The sequence below is a fragment of the Carettochelys insculpta genome, chromosome 2, assembly GCF_033958435.1.
Source record: "Carettochelys insculpta isolate YL-2023 chromosome 2, ASM3395843v1, whole genome shotgun sequence".
Taxonomy (NCBI): domain Eukaryota; kingdom Metazoa; phylum Chordata; order Testudines; family Carettochelyidae; genus Carettochelys; species Carettochelys insculpta.
In genome coordinates, this window is record NC_134138.1 from 233117968 (window position 1) to 233142599 (window position 24632).

At 46.4% G+C, this 24632-nt stretch overlaps 1 protein-coding gene across 5 annotated transcripts in view; it reads right to left on the reverse strand.

Moving 5' to 3' along the window:
• LOC142007992 (putative acyl-CoA dehydrogenase 6) overlaps window positions 1–24632 on the reverse strand; it is a 201183-nt gene that overhangs the window by 48261 nt on the left and 128290 nt on the right. For 2 of the 5 annotated variants that reach the window (XM_074984729.1, XM_074984726.1), the window contains exons 3-4: window positions 24027–24156; window positions 8180–8286 (exon numbers count right to left, since the gene is read on the reverse strand). The exons of 1 other annotated variant lie outside the window; for it this stretch is intronic. In XM_074984729.1, coding sequence (XP_074840830.1) covers window positions 8180–8286; window positions 24027–24156 — 237 coding nt within the window. Of the gene's footprint in view, window positions 1–2927; window positions 3139–3718; window positions 3887–8179; window positions 8287–24026; window positions 24157–24632 lie in introns of those variants that run through there. 2 more of the 5 variants (XM_074984728.1, XM_074984725.1) reach the window with 2 other exon arrangements.

A 24632-nucleotide genomic window follows, 5' to 3' on the forward strand; every position in this document is an offset into this window, starting at 1 on the left:
GTGTGAAATTTATACTTGCACAGATGGGCCACTTTCAGATGTGCACGTCGTAGGTGGTGAATTTCACCCAACATACATAAGACTTACACAATCTAATTTTAAATGGCAGCTTCTCTACCACTAAAGTATTTCAACAGGCTGTATCATTCACTCAGTTCAACAAGGGCTGTGTCTACACTAGCACCCTTCTTCGAAGGGGGAATGGTAATCAGCCTGATTGGAGAACACTAATGAAGTGCTGTGATGAATATGCAGCACTTCATTAGGCTAATTCTCCCCATGGCAACTTTGAAGTTGCAAACTTCAAAGTGCCGGCATGCCATGGAGCCACGGGCACTCTGAAGTACCTGTGCAACTTTGAAGTGCCCTAACTCCCTAAATTTTGGGGAGTGAGGGCACTATGAAGTTGTACGGGTACTTCGAAGTGTCTGCAGCTACACAGCATGCCAGTGCTTTGAAGTTTGCAACTCCGAAGTTGCCACAGGGAGAATTAGCCTAATGAAGTTCTGCATATTATCACAGCATTTCGTTAGTATTCTCCAATCAGGCTGATTACCATGCCCCCTTCAAAGAAGCGGGTTAGCGTATACACAGCCAAGGAGATCCAAAAACTAAACAACAAGAGAACTGCTCCTTTTCTGGCAAATAGGGAGAGTGGATGAGCTTTACTTTTAGGAGGTGGGTCCAAATCCATACTTTTATCAGCATTCCATCTCCGTAACAAACATGTCAAATCAGGATGAAATGTGCTCTTCCAACTACTGCATTAAGCAATAGCTTGTGTAACATTAAATGACAGACATCATGGTAACGCAATAGTAAAACTGCATGGTTAAGTAAGCAAAGCTTTAAAATTGTAACATTAAAATTGAATGTGTTACCTTAATGCTTGCATCTTATGATTCTTAGGTATTAATACACAATCTTTATTTATGCAATTACACACTATCAATCAAACACTGTCTCTTGTGTATTCTTTATATAACAAATACATACATTACCATCCTGTATTACATAAATGTATTATTATATATGTAAAATCCTGCATTATTATGTGTTACTGCTTGTATAAAGAGTCCACAAAAATAATTTTTATTGAAATTGCATGATACAATATCTGAATATACCTTAAATGAAACATTATACATTGTTATATAGCAATGAATAAAATGTGCTTACATAAGAGGCCATATATTTAAAATTCTAACATACATAGTTTCAGTCACTATGTTTCTTCAGTTATGATTCAAAACTACTTCATCTTTAAATGATTTACTTGGTAAAACTAAATACTTACCCCATGGAAATGTATATGTGTTTTAAATGCTCTTTTGGAGAAGAAGCATTTGTAACTTATCTATCTATTAATATACTGATAATTTTCTAATAAGTATCATATACATTAAGTATAAATTCTGTGCTATAATTTTCACTTGCTAAGGAAAGAATTTAACAGTGTTTTGGGAAGATGAAAAAGTAAACATAGAATTTTACAGTTTCTACTGCCAAAGCTCCATATGATCTATGAAGATAAAACAACACACAATGGCCATGTCTACACTAGCCAAAAACTTCAAAATGGCCATGCAAATGGCCATTTCAAAGTTTACTAATGAAGTGCTGAAATACATATTCAGTGCCTCATTAGCATGCGGGCAGCCGTGGCACTTCGAAATTGACGCGGCTCATCCAGACAGGGCTCCTTTTCAAAAGGACCCCGCCTACTTTGGAGCCGTGTCAATTTTGAAGTTCCGCGGCCGCCCGCATGCTAATGAGGCAGTGAATATGTATTTCAGCACTTCATTAGTAAACTTCGAAATGGCCATTTGCATGGCCATTTCGAAGTTTTTGGCTAGTGTAGACATAGCCAATATGTTTTGAAGAATGGATGTAGCTGCACACCATTTTTGTCAGGTGGAGTGAGGTACGGGTGGGGAGAGCCAGAATCCAGGACAGCTCTTGTGGACCCTCTTCAAGATTAAAACACTGAATGAAAGGTTGAACCTTGCTAGTCTGGCACCCTTGCGACCTGACCAGTGCCAAATGAGAGAATCTGCCAGATCATGGGAGGTCAATATTGTCTAGCAGCATTACCAACACTTCCACTGCTTACGAAGCTCTTAGAAAACATTTAGGAGCAAATTACAGCTAAACAACAACACAGAAAAGTAAGAGCCAGAACTGGTGGCTGTAAACAAACTTTATGGGATCATGGGAAACTCAGCTACATCAACGACAAGTGGCAGTCCAGATAACTTAAATCATGCCGGATTACAGATATTGCTGGATGAGTGTTCTGGATTAAGGAGGTTCAATCTGTATTATGTTACTGTTCAAAATTTTGCTTCAATCTCTTTTAATGATGTTTTGTGAGGTATTAATTTTGTCCTTGTCATTTGCTTAATGTATCTGTTTCAATAACAGCTTATAATTTACTCCCAAAATAGACGTTTGATAGACTTATTTAAACAATAATTTTGTCTAGAGAAACCCCTTAAGGCTACATCTACATGTACTGGGAATGTCAATCGCAGCTATGCAATTTTAGGTACACCAACTGCATACCTAAAATTGATTTTGCAGGTGTCGACATTGGTCCCTGTCCTCACTGCAGAATGTCGATGGGAGTGCTCCTCCTGTCAGCATTCCTTAATCCTTGCAGTTTGCAAGGAGTTAAGGGGTCAGCACTGACCCTGGAAGGTGCCATTTCACGCATGCGCAAAACGGCGCTCCGGAAGATTGAACCTAAATGTTTGATCTTCCCCGGTAAATGTAGATGTAGCCTAAGTAACAGTAGCTTTGGCATAAGAAGCTGATGCGCAATATATTCAATATCTTCCTTTTTCTCTTTCTGTTTATCCATTGATTCACTGAATTGTGGATGCACTTAAGTACCTATCATTTGATATTTCACAGTGACACAGAATCATAGAACTGGAAGGGACTTCATGAGGACATCTAGTCCAGTACCTTGTACTCACAGACAGGTGTTTGTCGAGCCTGCACTGAAAAATCTCCAGTGATGTAGATTCTACAGCCTCCCTAGGCAATTAATCACTCTGACTGTTCGGAAGTTTTTCCCAATTTCCAATCTAAACTGCCCTGGCTGCAGTTTAAGTCCATCATTTTTTGTCCTTGCTTCAGAAGTAAAGGGAACAAAAAAAAAAAAAAAAACCTTTTATGAACTTGAAAACTGTTATGTTCCCTCTAAGTTTTCTCTTCTCTAAAAAAAAACTCAAGAAAAGACTTAAAAAAAACCAATTTTTTCATGCTGTGCTTACAGGTGATATTTTCTAGATGTTTAATAATTTGTATTGCTCATTTCTGGACTTTTTCTAATTCTCTCTCATCCTTCCTGAAATGTGCCCAGAACGGGACACAATATTCCAGTTGAGGCCTAATCAGCATGGAGTAGAGTGGAAGAATTATTTCTCATGTCTTCCTTACAATAATCATGTTAATATAGCTCAAAATTATGTTTTTTAACTTGTTTGCTTTCAGTAGTGTTACACAGTTGACTCATAGTTAGTTTGTGATCCACAATGGTCCCCAGATTCCTTTTGGAAGCACTCCATCCAAGGGAATTTTCTCTTGGTTACTTTACTTCACAATGTAACATTGATTTAAGGACATTACATTGTCTCCAAAAGAATTTACATTGTATACTCTAATACAGAATAAAAAGAAACCTGTAAGAAAAATAATTCAGTGCTTTTACCAGGCAGTTTCAATGGTAGGCATATGAGAGATTTATTTTGGTGGGGAGGGCCTTCACTGGAATTTGCCAGCAGGCACATCCAGTCAGCTTGACATCCTGAAGTAATCCACATCTTGCCACCATTTATGACATAGTCATCACCTTTTCTTACTGCTGTTGTTTTTATGCCTATTTAAAAACAAAAGTGAAACAAGAGATTCGTTTCACTTGGACAAGACCAGATGATTCAGGTGTGTCAGATAGCATTAGACCTACAGTCACAGGCAAACAGCTAGCAATCATTCAATGCTCAACAACTGTTGAGAGTTATGGAAGCAAATGTTGGAGACACCATAATATAAGTCATATTTCAGATTTTAAAACACCATACTCCACAATAGGGATGTGCACATGACCTTCCTCTTTGAATGACCACTCTGCTCCACTGCACTTTAAGTAATCTAAAGGAAAAGATGAATTAAATTAAACTAATGAGAAATGTGGGTAACCAGATCATCTAGGCCAGTGGTTCTCAAAGGCAACATCTACTTGACAGGGTTTTGTCAACGAAACTCAACTGACTGTCCACATGGTAAACGTGCTCTGTTGGGAGTTTTCTGACAGAAGCAGGCACAGCCGCTGACAGTGTTATACCTTTGCCCATTGATGTATGATGCCTCTGTTGATAGTATACTGTTGACAGTACAGCACTGTAGTAACCCTGTTGACAAAAGTGCCGTATAGATGCTCCCAGGTCCCTTCTGTCAACAAATAGGTCCTCTCTGGCGCTGGCTGGCCGGAGCCGAGAGACACCCTCCCCACTGCAGGCTTGGCTCTATGGCTGCAGCCTTTGGCTGCACTTAAAGGGGGCAGGAAGCCCCAGAAGCCCCAGGCAGGAAGCTGGAGATGTGTCTGCAGCCCTGCTGCACACAGCCAGCCGCACACCCTGGCAGCCACACCCAGCTGCCATTAAAAATGGCTCAGGCTGCCCAAGACCTTCCTGACTTCTCCCAGGCCCATGAAGCACCACAGGGCACCAGAAAGTGTGCCCCATCCTGGTCTGGTCCCAAGATCCAGGACCTGCTGGTACTCTGGGCCAAAGAGCCAGTCTATTTGGACATGAATGCCAAGCACCACAATGCCCCAGGCTACGCCTGCATTGCTGGTGCTCTGGCAGATTAGGTGCAGGCAAAGGTGAAAGAACTCCGCCAGGGCTATGTGCATGCCCCGGATGCATGGTGGAGGTCAGGGACAGGCATGGTCAACTGCCCTTACCACTGGGAACTGGACCATATCCTCGGAGGTATGACGGGGCCTCCACCAGTGTCACCATGGACACCAGGCAGGAGGCTCCCCCAACGGAAGGGGTGGACCCCATCCCCGGAACCCTGCTGGAGCCAGTCCATGACCCACCCTCTGACCCTGAGTCCAGGCAGGGCACTCTCACCATAGCCCTGGAGTCAGGAAGGGGGACGCAGGAACTGCCATGGGGCCCAAGTGGAAATCCACACTGGGGATTTGGCAGTGCATCCCACCCACACCCAGCAGACAGCCCCTGGGGCATGCACAGGGAGCCTAAGAACCCCCTGAGTCCCATTGGTGGGGGAGGAGCCAGCCCTTGCCAAGGCTGGGAGCGGGACCGCAATCTGGCTAATGGCCCGACCTCAGGCAATGCGTAGCATCCTGCCCTGGGGATAGTGGTGTGAGCTGCACAAGTGCGGGGGGGATGCCACGGAGGGCATGGCTGCACCTGGGCCACACAGGGACCTCTCCACGGTCCATCTGTTAGGCTGGGGGCAGGGCAGCAGTCCGACTGGTCCCCATGACACCACATGCCCCCTGCTTGGCAGGGCCCACCATGCAGGGGATCTGGACTTACATGCACCTGGGACAGTTCCATCCCACAACCCAAGGCTGGGGGCTGCTGCTTACTGGGGGTGTGGTGCAAGGCCTGGGGTGCATGATGCATGAAGAACTCACCCTCTCTCCCCACAGCACCACCATCTGAGAGCCAGGCATCCTCACAGCGGACCTAAGCCAGCGGAACCTGGAGCGGTGCCCTGAGAGATGGGAGCCCACCACTGGCAGAGTATGCCTATATCCAGAGGAGGCACTGCTGCCTGGAGGACAGCCTATGGGTGTACACAGTGACCCTCCGGTAGCAAAATGACACTGCTGAGCAGCGGCTGCAGTGAGAGGAGAAGTGGCACTGGGAGTGGGTGTGGACCTCCAACCAGTGGCTGGCCTGGGCTGACCACCTGATAAACCTGGTGGAGGCCCGGCCGGCCCGGACCACCCTGCCCATGCACCCTGCTGCTTCCCTCCCCCACACAGCTGGTGCACCCCCTCCCACCACCGCCCATGGGCCACCTGACCCCATGCCCCATGTCCTCCTCCTCCTCCTCCAGGGCCTACGGTGGGCAATGGATATGTCTGGCACCATTCCCCCCGAGGGCCCCTCTATGCCCCTGCCAAGCTGGACCCCACAGCTCCCTCCCGCCTCCCTGTGCTCCCAGTCACAACCCAACACTGAGGGGGAGTCTACACACGGGGTGGGAGGGGATCCCCCGGCTGATGCAGCTTGTGGCCTTCCACCCCTACCTCGATTAAGGTCCCCCTCCCAGTTCAGGTGCCCCTACTGCCCCCCTCCACTGTACATAGTCAGACACATTGGTACTTGTAAATAGTTGTTTGACCATGGTTTATTTCTGAACAAGTTCTATTTTTTTTTAAGTAAAAGTTTATTTTTATGCATCAACTCTGCATCCCTCCTCATTGGTGGGGGTCTGGGAGTGGGTGGTGGAAGGGAGGGGTGTTGGGGGTAAGGGTGCATGGCTGGGAGCCCCCCCAGGGATGCCGTGGGGAGGGTAATAGGGGGCTTCTGGCAAAGCTCTCCCACAGGGCCTCCCAGATGCTCACCCCGTCCACATGCACTTGCTGGTTGGGGGCCACACTGGGCTGTTCATAGGGGCCTCTGCCCTCTGCTGCCCAGCCCTGGAGGAAGTCCTCCTCCTTGTGCTCCACCAGGTTGTATAGGGCACAAACAGGTGGCCACGAAGTTCTGAGTCCACTGCTGGTTGCCCCACTGCCCCATGACCAGCTGGTCCAGCCAATCAGAGCTGGTGAGGTGCTGCCAAACCTGCCTGAGCTCCCGAGGGGGTGAGGGCAGGTGGGGCACCATGGCCATGCTCCACAGGCTGCCTCTCGGGGTCATCCCCCCATATGTGGTACAGCAGACTGATCAGAAGGTGAGGCAAGGCCAGCTACTGCTACTGCTGGCCCTTGGTCCAGGGCAAGCCCATGGGCTGCTCTGGCACGGTAGCAGTCTGGCAAGAATGGATTCGCACTCAAACAGCTATGGAGCCCTGCACTAGCTTTGCTGTCCCTCCAGGAGGAATATGCAAGCCTTGGCATGGGCAGAGAGCATAGGTCATGGGGGAAGGCCCTTTAAAGGCATGCAGGGCCAGCAGTGCAGGAAGGGCTTGCCCTCCAAGCGTGCCATGCTTCCAGGGTTATGGGGCCAGTTCTGTCGACGGAGCAGCCAGCTCGTGTGGATGCTCTCTGTCAACAGAGCGGATCGCTATAGCAATCCGCTCTACCATGTAGCCTCACTCTGTCGAGAGATGTTTTACCAGATAATCTCTGCCAACAGTGACATCTATTGCAAGTGTTATGTCTACATCAGTAAACATTGCTAGTCTAAGGCTATTTTCTGCAACATGGAGATAACTTAGTCTCTTCAGGCACAGAATACTTTTCCTCTGAACAGTGGGCAAGATTCAGCAGTGATGTAACCAGTGTTTTTAAACTTTCTTGAGACCATGGAACACCAAACAATATTTTTATGCGGAATGCCTATGAACATTTTCTTTAAAAATTGTCAGACTCCCTCCTCCTACCCAGCCCCAAACGGCAATAGATACAGCAAAAACAAAAAGAAGTGATTTAAATTAGGTATCATAGCAATGAAGAAGTAACACTGTATCTGGTTTTAATGACAGAAAATATATACATGTGCCTCATCTGTGCTGCCACAGCACACCTGCAAGTTATTCATGGAACATCAGTGTGCCATGGATTATATTTTAAGAAACACTGAGGTAAACAATGGCACCCTCCACTTTTTATAATCTCATCAGCTGTGCTTCCTTTTATTCTCTCCTTAGGAAGTAAATCAATGCAAATCACACCACTTTACACCCATTTCTGACCAGTTTGTGAGAAAGTATAATTTTACACTAATATTTACATCACTGCTGAATTTGGCTCAGAGACTTCCATGGTCTTATTGATCTGTCCCCCTGGACCAATCTTGGCCACACTAGTCATTTTTCCTAGAAATTTCCTACCAGTGCAACCATGGTAGTAGCAATGATGGGGGTACTCATGATAAACTGGTTATCTGCATTTTAATCACCATGTCATCTAAAATCAGTACCACTATGTTAGCGTTACAAATCTAGGTATAATCAGTTTCCTTACTTGCAACATCTGACCCCGCTCCAGGTTCACTGACTCCTAAACAAGCCACTACATCTCCAGCTATAGTTGGAACAAGGAACTCTCGTTTCAGTTCATCAGAACCAAATCTGCAATGAAAGAATGGGGAATACAGGATATTAGAGGCTTTTGAAGGGGAATTATAAGATTTAGTGGATCTTGGTGAAACACAGTCCACCCACACAACACTTAGCTGGGTGGCGTTCAGAGAGCTAGACCTATTGTCCAAGCCTAAGAATCTAGAGATTCTTTAAGCTCACTTTCCAACATATGGCTGGAACAGCAGCCACCGCTATTTTGTACCCATTGTGTGGGGGTGTCCAAATCTGTGTAAATGGAAATTCGGCTGCCCTTCTCCTGCCTTCTGGGCCAGTCTATGCTGGCTTGGTATGGAGACCATTTCTGCAGTATGTCTTCCACACTACCATTCAAACGGCACACCCTCTAAACAGGGCTTGGTGGTGTGAAAAGTCTTGTGGCTAGACTGTTCCTTGTCAGTTGATGTTTACCCACCATGAACAGTAGTATTGTAATTGTTTTATAGGGTGCTTTTTAAACTGATTTTTAAAACATGCAGGGAAATTCATTCTTGCTTCTTCCCCTCAGATATCCCTCCAGCCCCACCCATGCAAAGGTAAGAAAGGAAGCAAGCAAAACCACTGACAGGACACACACACACACACACACTCTCTCTCTCTCTCGACTTTGTCTGTTGTGACAGTTCAGCAACTTTTTCTATAGAATGATATCCAAGGAAAAAATTCTGCTAACTTGCAAGAAGTTAAACTACGTTTTAAAGAAATTGGTTTTAAGAAAAAATAAACTACTTGTTTTCCCGCCTTAAAACATGGGTCAGGAGAAATAAATATTCAGTTTTTCAAGCTAAACTCCCACCATGTTGACTATGTAAAAAATGTATGTTGTTCAAGCAGCTTAACTCATCTGCCCCCTTTATTACATACTGCTCTACCAATTTTTGTTTTCTTTTCAATTTTTACCAGCAATTCAATTATACTTTCATTCAAATCACTCCTCCCACTGGATTACCACTCCCCATTAAAGGTTGTTTTTCTGTGATCTATCAGCTACCGTGCGTTCAATCCACTTAATATTGGCTATATGGATTTTTCAGAGAGCTATTTTTTTCATCAGGATATCATGTGGGACTAAGTCAAATGCCTTACAGAATTTTATTTTATCAATAGCTACCTTTGTCAACCGAACTTGTAAACTCAACATAATATGAAATCAAGTTTGTTTGACAAAAGCTGTTTTCCATACAACTAGGTTGACGGGCACTAATTATACTACTGCCGCCTGTTAATTCTTTTCTGATCATATCCTATACCAGACTTTCCATAATTTTTAAGGTTAACTGGCTTATAGCTACCTAGCTCAGACAGCTTGCCTTTTTTAAATATTGGCACACTGACTTCAAGGCAGGTCTGAGTTTTACACCAACAGGATTTGCCCTTCAATCAGAGGAGTGCGATGGGGAGGAGAATCTCTTAGGCCTAATCTGAGTACTTGCTGATGCTTTCACTATGCTGGTTCATCAGTGAGCTGCACTTCATTAATACTATGTCTGTTGATATCAGATGATGTCATCAGCCCCAATTATAGGAACACCAAGAAACAGACTGGAATCTTTGCTCTCTATATATTGGGTTTATGTTCAGTTGGTCTTATTCAAGCAGAAAGAGCTCTCTGGAGACCCCAGTATGACTTTCTTGGCAGAGATGATCAAATGCATTTAATTGTTCATGCATCAAACAAAATACAGAACATGATAAAATGCGCTGGCTATTAGAGCTGAGGCCAGCTGCCAGCCCGGTTCTTCTACTCTTCCCTCTGGCTGGGCAGCAGGCAGCTGTCTCCATGGCAACAGGCAGCCACCCCCAGCCAGGACTTTGGTCCTGCAGCAGCCAGCCCTGACAGGGTATGCTGGTTAACCAAAGGTGCCAGTTATCTAAATGCTGACTAACTGGGCTTCTACTGTACAAGAGTATATATATGTTATAGCAGGGCTGGCATCATTATCTGCTACTAAAGTTGCCCAACATCCCCATTATAAGATCTGGTTTACAGTTGCTTATCAATTTACCAAACTTTAACTGCTTTGGGCTGGTATTTTTCATAACTGTCTCCCTTGGGCATGATTTTTTTTTGAAAGTTTCAGCCACAACAGTTCAGCTGTTTCTGAGATAAAGATTAGGGAAAGCACAGTACTTCGCTATAAAAAAATGGGCAAACTCTGAGAAACTCTCATGCATCCATGCTTTGAAAAAGGAAGTTGAAATTTGGCAGTGGGAGGAGAAGGGTGTTGATGTTTGTGTCAGGGATGTCACCATTGCTGTTTCTGTGAAAATCTATCTACAATTGGCCAAGTAATAAGTCCTTATAAAATCTCAGTTCACACTTTCATTAGAAACTTAGTATTTTAGAACCTAAAAATCTCCAAAAAATTCCAGTCTCACTTAACTTGTTCTGGCTCCTAGCCCTGAGCTGACTGTGCCTGCCCCATTCCCACAGAGCAACTAAGCATGTCCTCCCTATGGTTACACTACAGCAATCTGTTGACAGCAGTCACTGTCAGGAGAGTTCTCCTGACAAAACCTCTGTTGAGAGATCGAGTGTGCGCACAAAGCAAATCAGGAGGACAGTCTGCTCCATTGACAGAACAGCCATGCTGCCTGGCTGCTCTCTTGACAAAACGGGCACCTGGAAGCACAGCAGACAGGGCTGCTCATTGTTGCGGATGCCCTGTCTGTCGAGAGAGGCCCCCGGGGGCCTTTACACAGCTGCTTTCAGGCAGAACAGTGCTGGTGAAAGTGCTGGGTTTTGTTGACACATTATCGAAAAAACCCATTTTGTGTATAAACGCACTGAGAGTTTTGTCAACAGAACCCTATTCTGGTGACAAATATCTCTAGTGTAACCATAGCCCTAATGTGTAGTACATCTATCCCTCAATTTATGAACTTTCGATTTATGAATTTTCTCTACAACAAACCATGTAAAGTTACACCTCTTTTTCAATTTATGGACATATTGTCATTACAAAGAAGAACCAACCCTCATTCAAGCATCCGCTTCATAAGTAATGAATGCAGAGGAATACAGCAGAATGCAGTGGGAGGCTGACATTTCCCTCAGCTCTTCCCAGTAGGTTCGTGCGCTTCGTTGTCTTTGTGTCATCTTGACTGTGAGTGATATTAATCTTCCAGAACAACAAGAAGTCCTGTGACACCTTATAGACTAACACATACTTTGGAGCACAAGCTTTCATGGGCAAAGACCTGCTTCATCAGATGCATCTTTGCCCACGAAAGCTTATGCTCCAAAATATCTGTTAGTCTATAAGGTGCCACAGGACTTCTTGTTGTTCTCGAAGATACAGGCTAACATGGCTACCTCTCTGATATTAATCTGCTAATATCTTTGCTATTTGTGATCATCATGGGTCCTAGATGTGAAAACGTTTCTTCAGGAGCTGTCACTAAAGCCAAGAAACCAAGGAAAGCAATATCCATGGCTAACAAAGTTGAGGTCATTAAAAGAATTGAAGAGCTCCAGCAATCAAAAGACATGTTTGGCAATGAATTTGGTGGCATCAACAATTCGTAAGATGTTCATGCAGAAAGAAAAGATAAAAGAAATGGCGGAAACATATGTTGGTGAAGCTAAAAGTTTCATCGAAAAACAAAGGCCAGGGATGCAATAAACTCAAAAGGCTTTTAATACACTGGATTGACAGCCATAATGAACACAACATGCCTTTGAGCTTCCTCATCATAAAGGAGAAAGCCCTGTCTTTGTTTGAGGATCTGAAGAAGAAAGCTGAAGAAGAGAGGCAAGTTGGGACTGCTGAAGTAATGCTCAAAGCAAGTCACGGTTGGTTTGAGCGCTTTGAAGTGCATTTACATTATCATAGTCTGTGTGTTACAGGCAAAGCTGCATCTGCTGATATTCAGGCAGCTAACATTTTCCCAGTTGCGTTGCAATGAATAATTGATGAACATGGATATTCTCCCAAACAAATTTTTAATGTTGACGAAATGGGACTTTTCTGGAAAAGAGTGCCTTCTGAAACCTTTACTTCAAGGGATAAAACAAAAGCAACATGAAACTGAAGCCTCTCCTTGTTTATCATGCAGAAAATCTGAGAGCACTCAAAGGCTTAAACAAGGCATCATTACCATGGTCTGGCATTCTAACTGAAAGACATGGATGACAAAGCAGGTGTTTGCTGATTACGTAACAAGCTATCTTTCATCATTCATCTCCAAATATTGTGCTGAAAATAATCTGGATAATAAATGTCTGCTGATCCTCGATAATGCTCCCAGTCACCCTATCAATGTTGAAGACGATGGTGATAATATCTGAGTGTTTTTTGCCCCCAAATACCATTTCCATCCTTCAGCCAATGGATCATGGTGTCACTGATACATTTAAAATTTACTATCTGCAACTCATGATGAGGTATCTCGTATCTGCATCAGACGTGAAGACAAACCAACAATTAAGCAGCTGTGGAAGAGCTACAACATCAAGATGGCTATAGAAAATATCACAGCTGTGTGGAATAAAATTACTCAAAGTATTCTAAATGGTGTTTGGAAAAAGCTAATGCCAAAATATGTTCATGATTTCTGTGGTTTTGAGAGTGAAGTGAAATACTTTCAAATTCCATCATGCAACTGCCAACTCAAGCAGGATTCAATGAGGTAGACATAGATGATGTTCAAGACCTGTTACTGTCATACAGTGAAGAATTAATTAATTAATGAAGAATTAATTCAGCTGGATGCAGAGTTCAGCATGCAAGTGAGAAATTCATGAAGCCATTCGATGCTATCAGGAGTTGTACTACAGGAAAAAGAAAGATTCAGTACAAACTTCATTTCTATCATTTTTTCAACCTTCAGCCTCATCATATCTCTGCCTAAACCCTCAACACCATCAGCTGATCCTCAACCCTCAACCTCAAAAGCTGAAAATAAAACCCTAATTAAGGAGGATGAAGTAACCATGGAGCTGTCTTCTGATGGTGATGCAGATGATCCCATGGAACTCATATCAACACCACCTTCTTCACCGCTATCTAAGAACCGACTAATGGTAATAAGGGTGATAAAAAAGTATATAAAGAAATATTGTTCTTACTTTTATGACTGTATAGTATTATAACATATATGGGAAAAATACTGGGTGATTTTTCTGGGAATCGGGAACCTCCAGTCAGAACTTTTTACATTGAAATTAATGGGAATTTTATTTTTGATTTATGAATTTTCACCTTAGAAACAGTTTTCATGGAACAAAGAGAAGTTACTCACCTGTAGTAACGATGGTTCTTCGAGATGTGTCCCCGTGGGTGCTCCACAATAGGTGTCGGGCTCGCCCGGCGCCGCAGATCGGAAATCTTCCAGCAGTTTCTCATGGATCGCGCATGCGCCGATGCGCACCGCCCCCCTGCGCGCCCCAGGCCGCGTGCACGATCCGGTCCCTGCCAGTTCCTTGACCAACCGCCTCGGATGCTCCTGAAAAACACTAGACAGAGAGCCGAAGCGGGGAGGATGGGCGGGTGGTGGAGCACCCACGGGGACACATCTCGAAGCACCATCGTTACTACAGGTGAGTAACTTCTCTTTCTTCTTCGAGTGGTCCCCGTGGGTGCTCCACAATAGGTGACTACCCAGCAGTAACCCAAGTAAGGAGGTGGGTAATCGGTTTATGTGCAGCTTGCCCCCGAGAGGACTGCTGTTGACAGATGGGTATCCTCTCAGAATACCCAATGCAGGGCATAATGCTTGGCGAAGGTGTCATAGGATGACCAGGTCACCGCTCTACAGATGTCTGTCAACCCAATGCTCTTGAATAAGGCTGTTGATGCTGCCACCGCCCTGGTGGAGTGAGCCCTGGGCGGGGCCAGCAAAGGAGTCTTTCGAAGTTCGAAGCACATTGTTATACAGGGCACAATGTGCTTTGAGATTCTCTGGGAAGAGAGACCTTCTCCTTTTGACCCAGGAGCGAGAGAGACTAGAAGCCTGTCCGTTTTCCAGAAGGACTTAGTTCTGTCTGTGTGGAAGGCCAACGCCCTCCTCACATTTAGGAGATGCAGGCGTGCCTCCTTGCCGGAACTGTGAGGCTTCGGGTAAAACGAGAGTAAAACTATTGGCTCGTTAAGATTGGACTCCGGAGAGACTTTTTGGTTTTTTTTTTTTTGGAACAAAGGCTGGGTGCAGCCTTAAGGTTGCCACCTCCTTTGAGAATACTGTGCAGTGCGGCGTTGCCATCACTGCCGCGAGCTCACTCACCCTGCAGGCTGACATAGTTTCAAGGAGGAAGGTTGTTTTCATCATAAGGAGACGTATGGGAACTGTGGCTAATGGTTCAAAAGGTGGACCCAATAGCGTGCTGAGCACCAAGCCCAGATTCCACGATGGTGGAAGCGGTTACCGAGGGGGGTACAGGTTTACCAGCCCCTTCAAGAACCTGGTAACGATAGGATGGGCGAATACCATGGGCCCTTCCTCTGTGTGCCGAAAAGGCTGATATAGCGGCGAGGTGGACCTTTAGCGAGGATAGAGAAAGCCCGCCTCTCTTGAGGTCCAGTAAGTATTCTAATATTACAGGTATAGGAACGTCAAGGGGAGCTAACTGCTTGGCAGAACATCAGGCTGTGAAACGAGTCCATTTGTCCTTGTAAGTCCTCCTGGTGGAGGTCCTTCGGCTACATTCCAGGACTTGTTGTGCTCCCTCCGTACATGTGCTCTTTAAGGAGCTGAGCCATGGATTAGCCATGCTTGTAGGTGCAGACCTTAAGGGTGCGGGTGCACTATGGACCCTTGAGCCCGCGGGAGTTAAGTCCGGCGCCACCGGCAGAGGGAGCGGTGGGCGGTCCGACATGCGCAGAAGCAAGGGAAACCATTGCTGCCGATCCCAAGCGGGACTATGAGTATCGTGTGAGCTCTCTCCCTTCTGGCTTTGTGCAAGACCTTGCGGATAAGCACTGCGGGGGAAATGCGTGAAGTAGGGAGCCCTTCCATGAAAAACATGAATGCGTCCCCCAGGGACCCCCGCCCCACTCCTGCTCTGGAGCAGTGCTGGGGACACTTTTTTTTTTTCTTTGTTGTACTGGGTGGCAAACAGATCGATCTGGGGAAACCCCCATGTACGAAAAATGCGCTGTAGCAGATCGGAGCGGATCTGCCATTCGTGCGTGATTGCGAAGTGCCTGCTCAGCTGGTCTGCATTCACATTGTGCGCGCCCGGCAAGTACGAGGCTTTCAACGTTATGTTGTTGGCGATGCACCGATTCCACAATCGGAGTGCTTCTGCATATAGGGCACGGGATCGTACTCCTCCTTATCGATTGATGTAGACCATAGTGGAGGTATTGTCGGTATTGAATCCTGACTACTTTCCCATAAAGATAATCTCAAAAATGTTTGCAGGCGTTGAACACTGCTCTGAGCTCCAGTATGGATATGTGCAGTGTCTGTTCCGCAGGGGACCATAGCCCTTGCGTTACCTTGTCGCCGATGTGCGCTCCCCATCCCATGTGGGAGGCGTCGGTAGTAAGAAAAATAGAAATTTGTGGCTGGTAAAAAGGCACCCCCACTAGCAGATTCTCGGGGTTTTCCCACCACGCCAGGGATCTGCGCACCTCTGTTGTGGGCGACACCACCCTGTGGACAGTGTGGGATGCCGGTTTGTAAACGCTTGCCAGCCAATTCTACGGGCTTGACATGTGCAACCTGGCATTCTGTACCACAAACGTCGCTGCCACCATATGGCCCAGCAGCTGTAGGCACAGTAAGATCGGCACCGTGGGGCTGTATGTAATGACTTGCACCAGCGAACTGATTGCGCGGAAGTGGGCACCGGGTAGGTACACCCTTGCTGTGATAGAGTTTATGCGTGCCCCTATGAACTCTATATGTTGTGTGGGTTCGGACTTTGACTTTGCAAGGTTGATGACCAGGCCCAGCGAAGAAACGTGTCCGCTGTGATGCGTATCATGCGTGAGACCTCTGCCTTCGAGGTCCCTTTTAGCAGGCAGTCGCCCAGATATGGGAAAAATAAACACCCCCTGTCTGTGCAGGTAGGCTGACACCACTGCCAGGGTTTTGGTAAGACTCTGGGGGCCAAGGAGAGGCCAAACAGAAGAACCCTGTGCTGGAAGCGCTCCTGGCCGACCGTGAAGCGGAGGAAGCGTCTGTGTGCCGGGTGGATTGTTATATGAAAGTAAGCATCTCGTAAGTCGAGTGCTGCAACCCAGTCTCCATCGTCCGGTGCCATGAGTATCAAGGCAACTGTGATCATCCGAAACCGTTGCTTGCGCAAGTAACGGTTGAGGCCCCGAAGATCTAAGATGGGCCTCCGGTGTCCCGTTTTCTTCTCCGATAGGAAGTAGCGTGAATAAAAACCTTCCCCTGGAATTATTCCGGCACTCTTTCCACCGCACTTGTGAACATAAGATAGGTCACCTTCTGCTTGAGCCTCGCCTCGTGGCAGCACCCCTGAGGCGAGGCCTGGTGGGAGGCTTCGTCGGTGGAAGCGACTGGGAGGAGATCACGCAACCGTGGCTATGATCTCCAGCACCCATATGTCTGTGGTGATCTTTTGCCATTGGGAGTGGAACGGTCTGAGGCGATGATGGACCATGAGATGAGAGTGGCATTGAGCGAGGGTATTGATAGTGCAGCCCCCAACATACCCATTAAACTTGTTGCCTTTGAGGCCTGACCCGAGGGCATACGGCTTTGTTGAGAACGTCGCCTAAGGGTTCTGTACTGTTGCCGCTATTGATAGCACCCGTGGCCATAGCCCTGTTGATATTGAGCACGCTGTGGTTGTAAGCATAGCGTCTTTGCTGAGGATAAAATTTTTCCCTCCTGTATGGGGGAATATAAATGCCCGAGCTTCTAAGTGTAGCTCTCGAGTTCTTACTGGAGTGAGGAACCGAGTCGGTTGAGTCTGCAAAACAGCTTTTGTGTATCAAAGGGAAGGTCCACGATCTTCGCCTGTAGGTCCCTCGAGATACCCGATGTCTAGAGCCAGGATTCTCTACGCATGACCGCTGCTGTAGCCATTGAACGTGCCACCATATCTGCCACGTCCAGGGCAATCTGGACTCCCGTCTGTGATGCTGCATAGCCCTCTTCAACAATCGCCTTTAATACCGGCTTTTTGTCTTCCGGAAGTGAATCCATGAGGGGAGTAAGCCCAGAGTAATTACCAAAATTATTGTTTGCTAGGTGTGCCCACAATTTGCCATTCTCAATAGCAGGATAGGAGAGGAATATACCTTCCTGCCAAACAGCTCTAGCTTCTTAGCATCTTTGTCTGATCCCCCGATTTGTACTGAGAAGCCTTTGACCTCTGCTTGGATGACCTGACCACCAGAGAATTTGGTTGTGGGTGACTGAAGAGGAAATTCATGCCCTCTGCCGGGACGAAGTATTTCTTATTCGCTTTCCCATTCGTAGGCGGAACAGAGACCGGAGTCTGCCATATAGTAATGGCTGACTCCAGAATGGCTTCGTCCAGCGGAATAGCAATTTTGGATGAAGCCAGGGGTCTCAGATTTTTCAGGAGTTTGTGATGTTTCTTCTGCACCTCTGCTGTTTAAATGTCATGCGTGAAAGCCACCCTTTAAAACAGCTCCTGAAACTGTTTAAGGTCATCCCAGGGAGAGACATCCCTGGGGGCCATGGCCTCGTCTGGGGAGGATGAGGAGGAACCCCTAAGGTAAACCTCCCTTGAACTCTCGGGTTCCCATGGGCGATGACACACTTGCTCGCTGGAGGATTGTGAAGGAAAGTCTCGGGGTTCTAAATTTAACTCCCCTTGAGACAACTGTGTTTCCATCCCCGATCGGGAGCGCCCACGGGGGTATTGAGCGGCCAGGGGTGGGGACCTGCCCCTGGGTGCAGGCCTGTGGTTTGTCTTTGTCCAGCCTGATAGGGACAACCATGGCAGCATGGCAAGGGTCCAGAGATGGAGACCTGGACCACTCACGGGGTGTGTGCCCCCAATGTCTGGGAGAGTGAGACCTCCGCGGCGACACCGACAGAGGTGAAACTGGCTTGTGACAGTACTCCAGGTGGATCCAATCCCAGAAAATGGTGAAGGTGGCCCAAGCTGTGGTGACATCGGTTGGAGGAACGGAGAAGGCGTTTTTTTTTTTTTTGTTTCTTCTTCCCATGATGGGCCGGTGGAGACACGGGCCTTCGGTGCGGTGTGTGTATCACAGGGGGAGGGCTTGGTGCTAACAGCAGCGCAGCCCTGTCCAGAAATGGACTGTGGTGCCGGGTTTTTGATGTTGCCTTGTCACTCCCCTGCGGGGCCGGCACCGCCCCTTCCCCTGCCGGGAATCTCGGCCCCGCTGTTAGCACCGCGCTCAGCACCGTCAGCTGCAGTGCTGCGCGGGTATCCCCCTCCGGTGCCTGCAGGCTCCGTGCCTGGCACCCCTGCACCGCTGGTGCCGCGGGGGGTCTGTGCCGCCTGTGACGGTGCCGCCGCCTGAGTATGCGGCCGGTAGCTGTGTGCTCGCTGCAGATGCACGGCAAGGATCGAGCCAGGGAGGGAAGACGGACAGTAGCTGTGTGCTCCGCTTGTCCTGCTCGCTGGAGATGCACGGCAAGGATCAAGCCAGAGAGAGTTTCCTCCGTTTCTGCACTGGGGGGGGGGGCGTCCAGAGCACAGTGAGAACGCGGCCGGGTAGCCTGCAATTCCTGCAGGCGTTGGATGCCTTCGCTATGCCCCACGGAGGCTGGCATAGCTTCACAGCATGACTCACGCTGTGTAAAACCTGAAGAGGCCGTTGTGGTGAGTCCTTTATTGTTAAGAGGGTACTTAGCACTTAATCCATGCCTTTCCTCCTCAAAGAGTGATCACCGGCCTGCGGCAGCGGGAGGCCTAATGGCCTTTCACGTCCGCTCTGTTCTTCTCCGCTCCTCCCTTTTTCCTTTTTTTTTTTTTTTTTTGTTTAATAACCGAAAAACAACAAATTACACGTGGAAAAAAATCACTAAGTAATCTGACTCTGGCCTTAGCCTGAGTGGATTCCATCTGCAGTCAATGGCGGTTCAGAAGGAACTGGCGGGGACCGGATCGTGCACGTGGCCGGGGGCGGCGCGCGCCGGCGCATGCGCGATCCAGGAGAAACTGCTGGAAGATTTTCAATCTGCGGCGCCGGGCGAGCCCGACACCTATTGTGGAGCACCCATGGGGACCACTCGATGAAGAACTTATGGTCATAAATCCAGGGATATAGACTATATATCCTAAATATATAATATATATCCTCAATACACACACACACACACACGCACAATACCAGGTATATATACTAAAATAAAACTCCTTGCTGGAACATTTTTGCCCTGACCCACTGTACAAGCTAATAGGTTCCAACTGCGGCACATCAATCATTAATATTAACATAGCTTCATGGAAACTATCCATTCTTTTTTCCCCATAAATGGTCTTCAGGACATTCCACCAATATTACTGTTAATACTGAAGCTCTGATTACATATTATATTGTAGATGATGCTAAGTGGGGTGAAATAAAAAAAGCCACAGCAAGATCCAAATCCCACCACGTTTCCTCTATCCACTTCTTAGCTCTGTTTAGGAGCGCTCATTTAAAAGCTGAAAGCCCTCTTAATTCATCTTAAATAGCAATGAATTTACTTTTTGACAGATGTGATTCTTGCTGCATTGAATGAAAATATGTCTGCTGTGCATCTCATTCTGGTATAATAGAGCTGATGATCATCCTCCAAAAGTGGGAGAGAAAAGCTGACAGTTTTCATTCTTGTTTCTCCTACTCCAAGGGAAAAACGCTTTGCTGAAGTGAATTGATTAATTAGTAAGGAAGGAACATTTCTAATTAGGACTGACACTTTCTGACATACTGTTATCTGCAAACTGTAGCTGTGAGCATGAACAGCTGCATTTGGTTCTTACACTACACTCGGCATTTAATTAAAACACATCAAGCTTTCTTGTTTTTGAGCTCATATACTCAACTGGTTGATCATATCTAGTTTGAAGTGGGTTAGATGAAGTCTTCTGGGATAAGGTACTGCTCCTTACACAGGTGGTACAGCAATACTTGTGAGATTAACTGTAACAGCTAAACGTGAATGGGTATCAGTGGATTCTAAAAGACCAAATCCTGACATGAATGACATAGCTACTTTTAGTAACTTGTTATCTAAGGCAATATAAGGCAGAAAAATAGACTTTGATGAGAAAATCTTAGCTACATCTACATTATTCCACAACATGTAACAATAAAAATGACTTAAATGATTTTGCTCATTCACAGTCAAGTAGCATATATGGTCTCCTAGTAGTCAATGTGGAAAAGAGAAGTCTGACCTTTGTAACTGGTTTGGCACTCCTAACACAATGAGCTCTAACCTTTCATGGGGCCCATGTGTACAAATGTAATAAACATAAATGGTATGACTACATTTTAACCACTTCTCAGTAATGTTAGTTCAGACCTAGACCTCTCCCACTGCAACTTGAGGCCATTGCTCCTCATTCTTTCATCTACCATGACTTAAAACACTTTCTCTCCATTCTCTTGTAACCCCCCTTTAGTGAGTTGAAGGCTGCTATCAACCCTTCCCTCCCCCCACTCGCTCTTCTCTTCTGTAGACTAAATAATCCTATATCCCTCAGCCTCTCCTCATAACTCATGTATTCCAACCCCAAATCATTTTTGTTGCCTTCTGCTGGATTCTCTTCAATGCATCCACACTGTAATGGGGGCCCCAGAACGGGACACAATATTCCAGATGTGATCTCATGGGAAAGACCTGTGTCTACTATGAAGATCCTGACTGGACTTTTGCAAGGGAGGCTACCACTGAACTCCAGAATACTGTGGACACTAGACACTCCCATGGATGTTGACCAGAACTCTGAGAAGGAAGAAATTGCCTCAAATAATAATCCTCCAAGGCAAGATCCACAACAGAAACAACCCTGGACACCTGAAGACCCTGAATCTCTGTTGGAGGGGGTGGGGGTTAGAGGAGAACTCTTCCAGTGAGCATTATGTGCTTTATATTACAATGCACAAGGAGATTTAAACTACTTTATTCCTGGTACCATCAAAGTGTTGCCATCCTGGGCAGGTGTCAACTGGGAGTTTCTCTCTGCCTCCTTGGCTTCTTTCCCTCTCCTCCCCTAGTTTGCTCAAATTGTTGCACTCAACAGGGAATTTCAGCTACAAAACATTAATTTCTCTTGAAACATCAAAACTCACAGTTGTTAGCAAAACGTGCCAGGACCACCCTTCCCACGCTGTTTTAAACTCTCTTCCCTTCCCTGTTGACTGCTCCTCCCCCTGCCCCTGCTCCAGAAGAGTTAAAAATGCACTATATGGTAGGCAAATACAGTAACTCTCTTTCATACAGCAACGAAGGGTCCTGTGGCACCTTATAGACTAACAGAAAAGTTTAGAGCATGAGCTTTCGTGAGTTAACTCACTTCTTCAGATGCTGGTCCTGGAAATCTGCAAGGCCAGGTATAAATAGGCCAGAGCAAGGCTGAGGATAACGAGGTTAGCTCAGTCAGGCAGGCTGAGTTGTATTGTCATCAGTAGATCTGGAGGTGTGAACTCCAAGAGAGGGGAAGCTGCTTTTGTATTTAGCCAGCCATTCACAGTCTTTGTTTAATCCTGAGCTGAGGGTACTGAACTTGCAGATGAATTGTAGCTCAGCAATTTCTCTTTGGAGTCTATTCTTGAAATTTCTTTGCTGCAGGATAGCTACTTTTAAATCTGCTACTGTGTGTCCTGGGAGATTGAAGTGCTCTCCTGTGGGTTTTTGTATATTGCCATTTCTGATGTCTGATTTGTGTGCATTTATTCTTTTACGTAGGGACTGTCCAGTTTGTCCGATGTATATGGCAGAGGGGCATTGCTGGCACATGATGGCATAAATTACATTGGTAGATGTGCAGCTGAATGAGCCCACAATGGTGTGGCTGATCCGGTTAGGTCCTGTAATGGTGTTGCTGGTGTGTATATGTGGGCAGAGCTGGCAACGAGGTTTGTTGCATGGATGGGTCCCTGAGATAGAGTGACTGTGGTGTGGTGTATAGTTGCTTGTTAGGATTTGTTTTAGGTTGGCAGGTTGTCTGTGAGCAATGATAGGTCTGCCTCCCAAGGCCTGTGAAAGTGGGGGATCATTGTCCAGGATGGGTTGTAGATCCCTGATGATGCGCTGTAGAGGTTTTAGCTGAGGATTGTAGGTGATGGCTAGTGGTGTTCTGTTGGTTTCTCTCTTGGGCTTGTCCTGTAGTAGGAGGCTTCGTGGCACACGTCTGGCTCTGTTGATTTGTTTTCTCACTTCCTCAGGTGGGTACTGCAGTCTCAGGAATGCTTGGTGCAGATCCTGTAGGTGTTTGTCTCTGTCGGAGGGGTTGGAACAAATGCGGTTATATCTAAGTGCTTGGCTGTAAACGATGGATCGTGTGGTGTGTCTGGGATGGAAGCTGGAGGCATGGAGGTAGGAGTAGCGGTCAGTGGGTTTACGGTACAGGGTGGTACTGATGTGTCCATTGTGTATAAGCACGGTAGTGTCAAGGAAGTGGATCTCCTGTGTAGATTGGTCCAGGCTGAGCTTGATGTTGGGGTGGAAGTTGTTGAAGTCCCGGTGGAATTCCTCCAGAGTCTCCTTCCCATGGGTCCAGATGATGAAGATGTCGTCAATGTAGCATAAATAGAGCCGGGGTGTTAGTGGACGAGAGTTGAGGAAGCGTTGTTCTAGGTCAGCCATGAAAATATTGGCATATTGAGGGGCCATGCGGGTACCCATAGCTGTGCCGCTGATTTGAAGGTATATATTGTCACCGAATCTGAAATAGTTGTGTGTGAGTATAAAGTTGCAGAGCTCAGCCGCCAGATGTGCTGTAGCATCATCAGGGATACTGTTCCGGACAGCATTTATTCCATCTTTGTGTGGGATGTTGGTATACAGAGCCTCTACATCCATGGTTGCTAGGATAGTGTTTTCTGGTAGGTCACCAACGTATTGCAGTCTTCTCAGGAAGTCAGTGGTGTCGCGGAGGTAGCTGGGGGTGTTGGTGACATAGGGTCTGAGGAGAGAGTCCACATAACCAGACAGTCCTTCAGTGAGAGTGCCAATACCGGAGATGATGGGGCGTCCAGGATTTCCAGGCTTGTGGATTTTGGGTAGTAAATCTCTATCTCTTTCATACAGTATTCATTCAATCAGAACTCTCAGATATCTGGCACAAACATGCCCCTTTCTGCCCCAATTCCACCTGGCTCCCTGGGGCTGGAGCTGCTGGCATTCCCCTGGCCCCAGCCAGCTTCCCCATACTGGAGCTGCTGGCTTCTCAGCGTGCCCCGGCCCTGGAATGGGCAGCTTTCCTCAGGCTCCAGAGCTGCAATCTTCCCAGCCCCAAAGCGGTTGGCATTCCCCCACTGAGCCCATGGCCGCAGCACCACTGCCCTACCTCTATTCAATTTTGAAGTGCCGCAGCTACCCGCATGCTAATGAGGTGCTGAATATGTATTTCAATGCTTCATTAGTAAACTTCAAAATGGCCATTGCATGGCCATTTCGAAGTTTTTGGCTAGTGCAGACATGGCCTAAATTATTTAAAGGTTAGAGTAAAGAGGAGCTTCCCTGGGTTTCTCAGAAAAATTTTAAAAAATGGTGAATTTAGTCAACAATGTTTTTCTTAGTGGTGAGTATATCATTTCCTAACAAATCTGAAGTTGAAAAGAAGAGCAGGAATTGAGATTTCTTTTGGAAGTTACCTTGTTAGAGCTGGTGTAGCCATGTCAGTTTGCACTCCAATAGCCATAGGAACACCTCCACACCGGATGTTTCCCAGTTCCTCTGCCACTGCAATGCTATAGGAGAAGTCCAAACCCATGCCACCGTACTCTGGCAAGGAGAAAGCAGTCATATTAATATTCCTAGCAATAAGAGAAAAGAAAACCTATTTAATTATAGTCTAAAATCTGGGGGCTATTATCTGACATCCAAATATTTAACAATGATTTTTACTCCAGCATAGTGCTGCAACAGATATTTAAAAAATGAGTTTCAAATTACAACTCCTATATCATTCCATTCATATTGCACATTACTGCAGGACATAGAAAGATCTCAAAAGCTAAGCAGAATCAACCCTTGACAATAGCTGAATGGGAGAAGACCATGGGAAACTGAGGAAAATGGTGATTTAGTATGTGATGTATTCCCTCTGAATTAGAGCTGAGGCTCTACCCAAGAACAATGTCAGGTAGTAGTTAGTGCACAGCTGTACATGCTTGTATGTCCTAACTCTTTATGGTTATTAAAGCACCTTTCACTAGAACACAGACAATGTCTCTGGTGTCTTGGACAAATTCCACTGT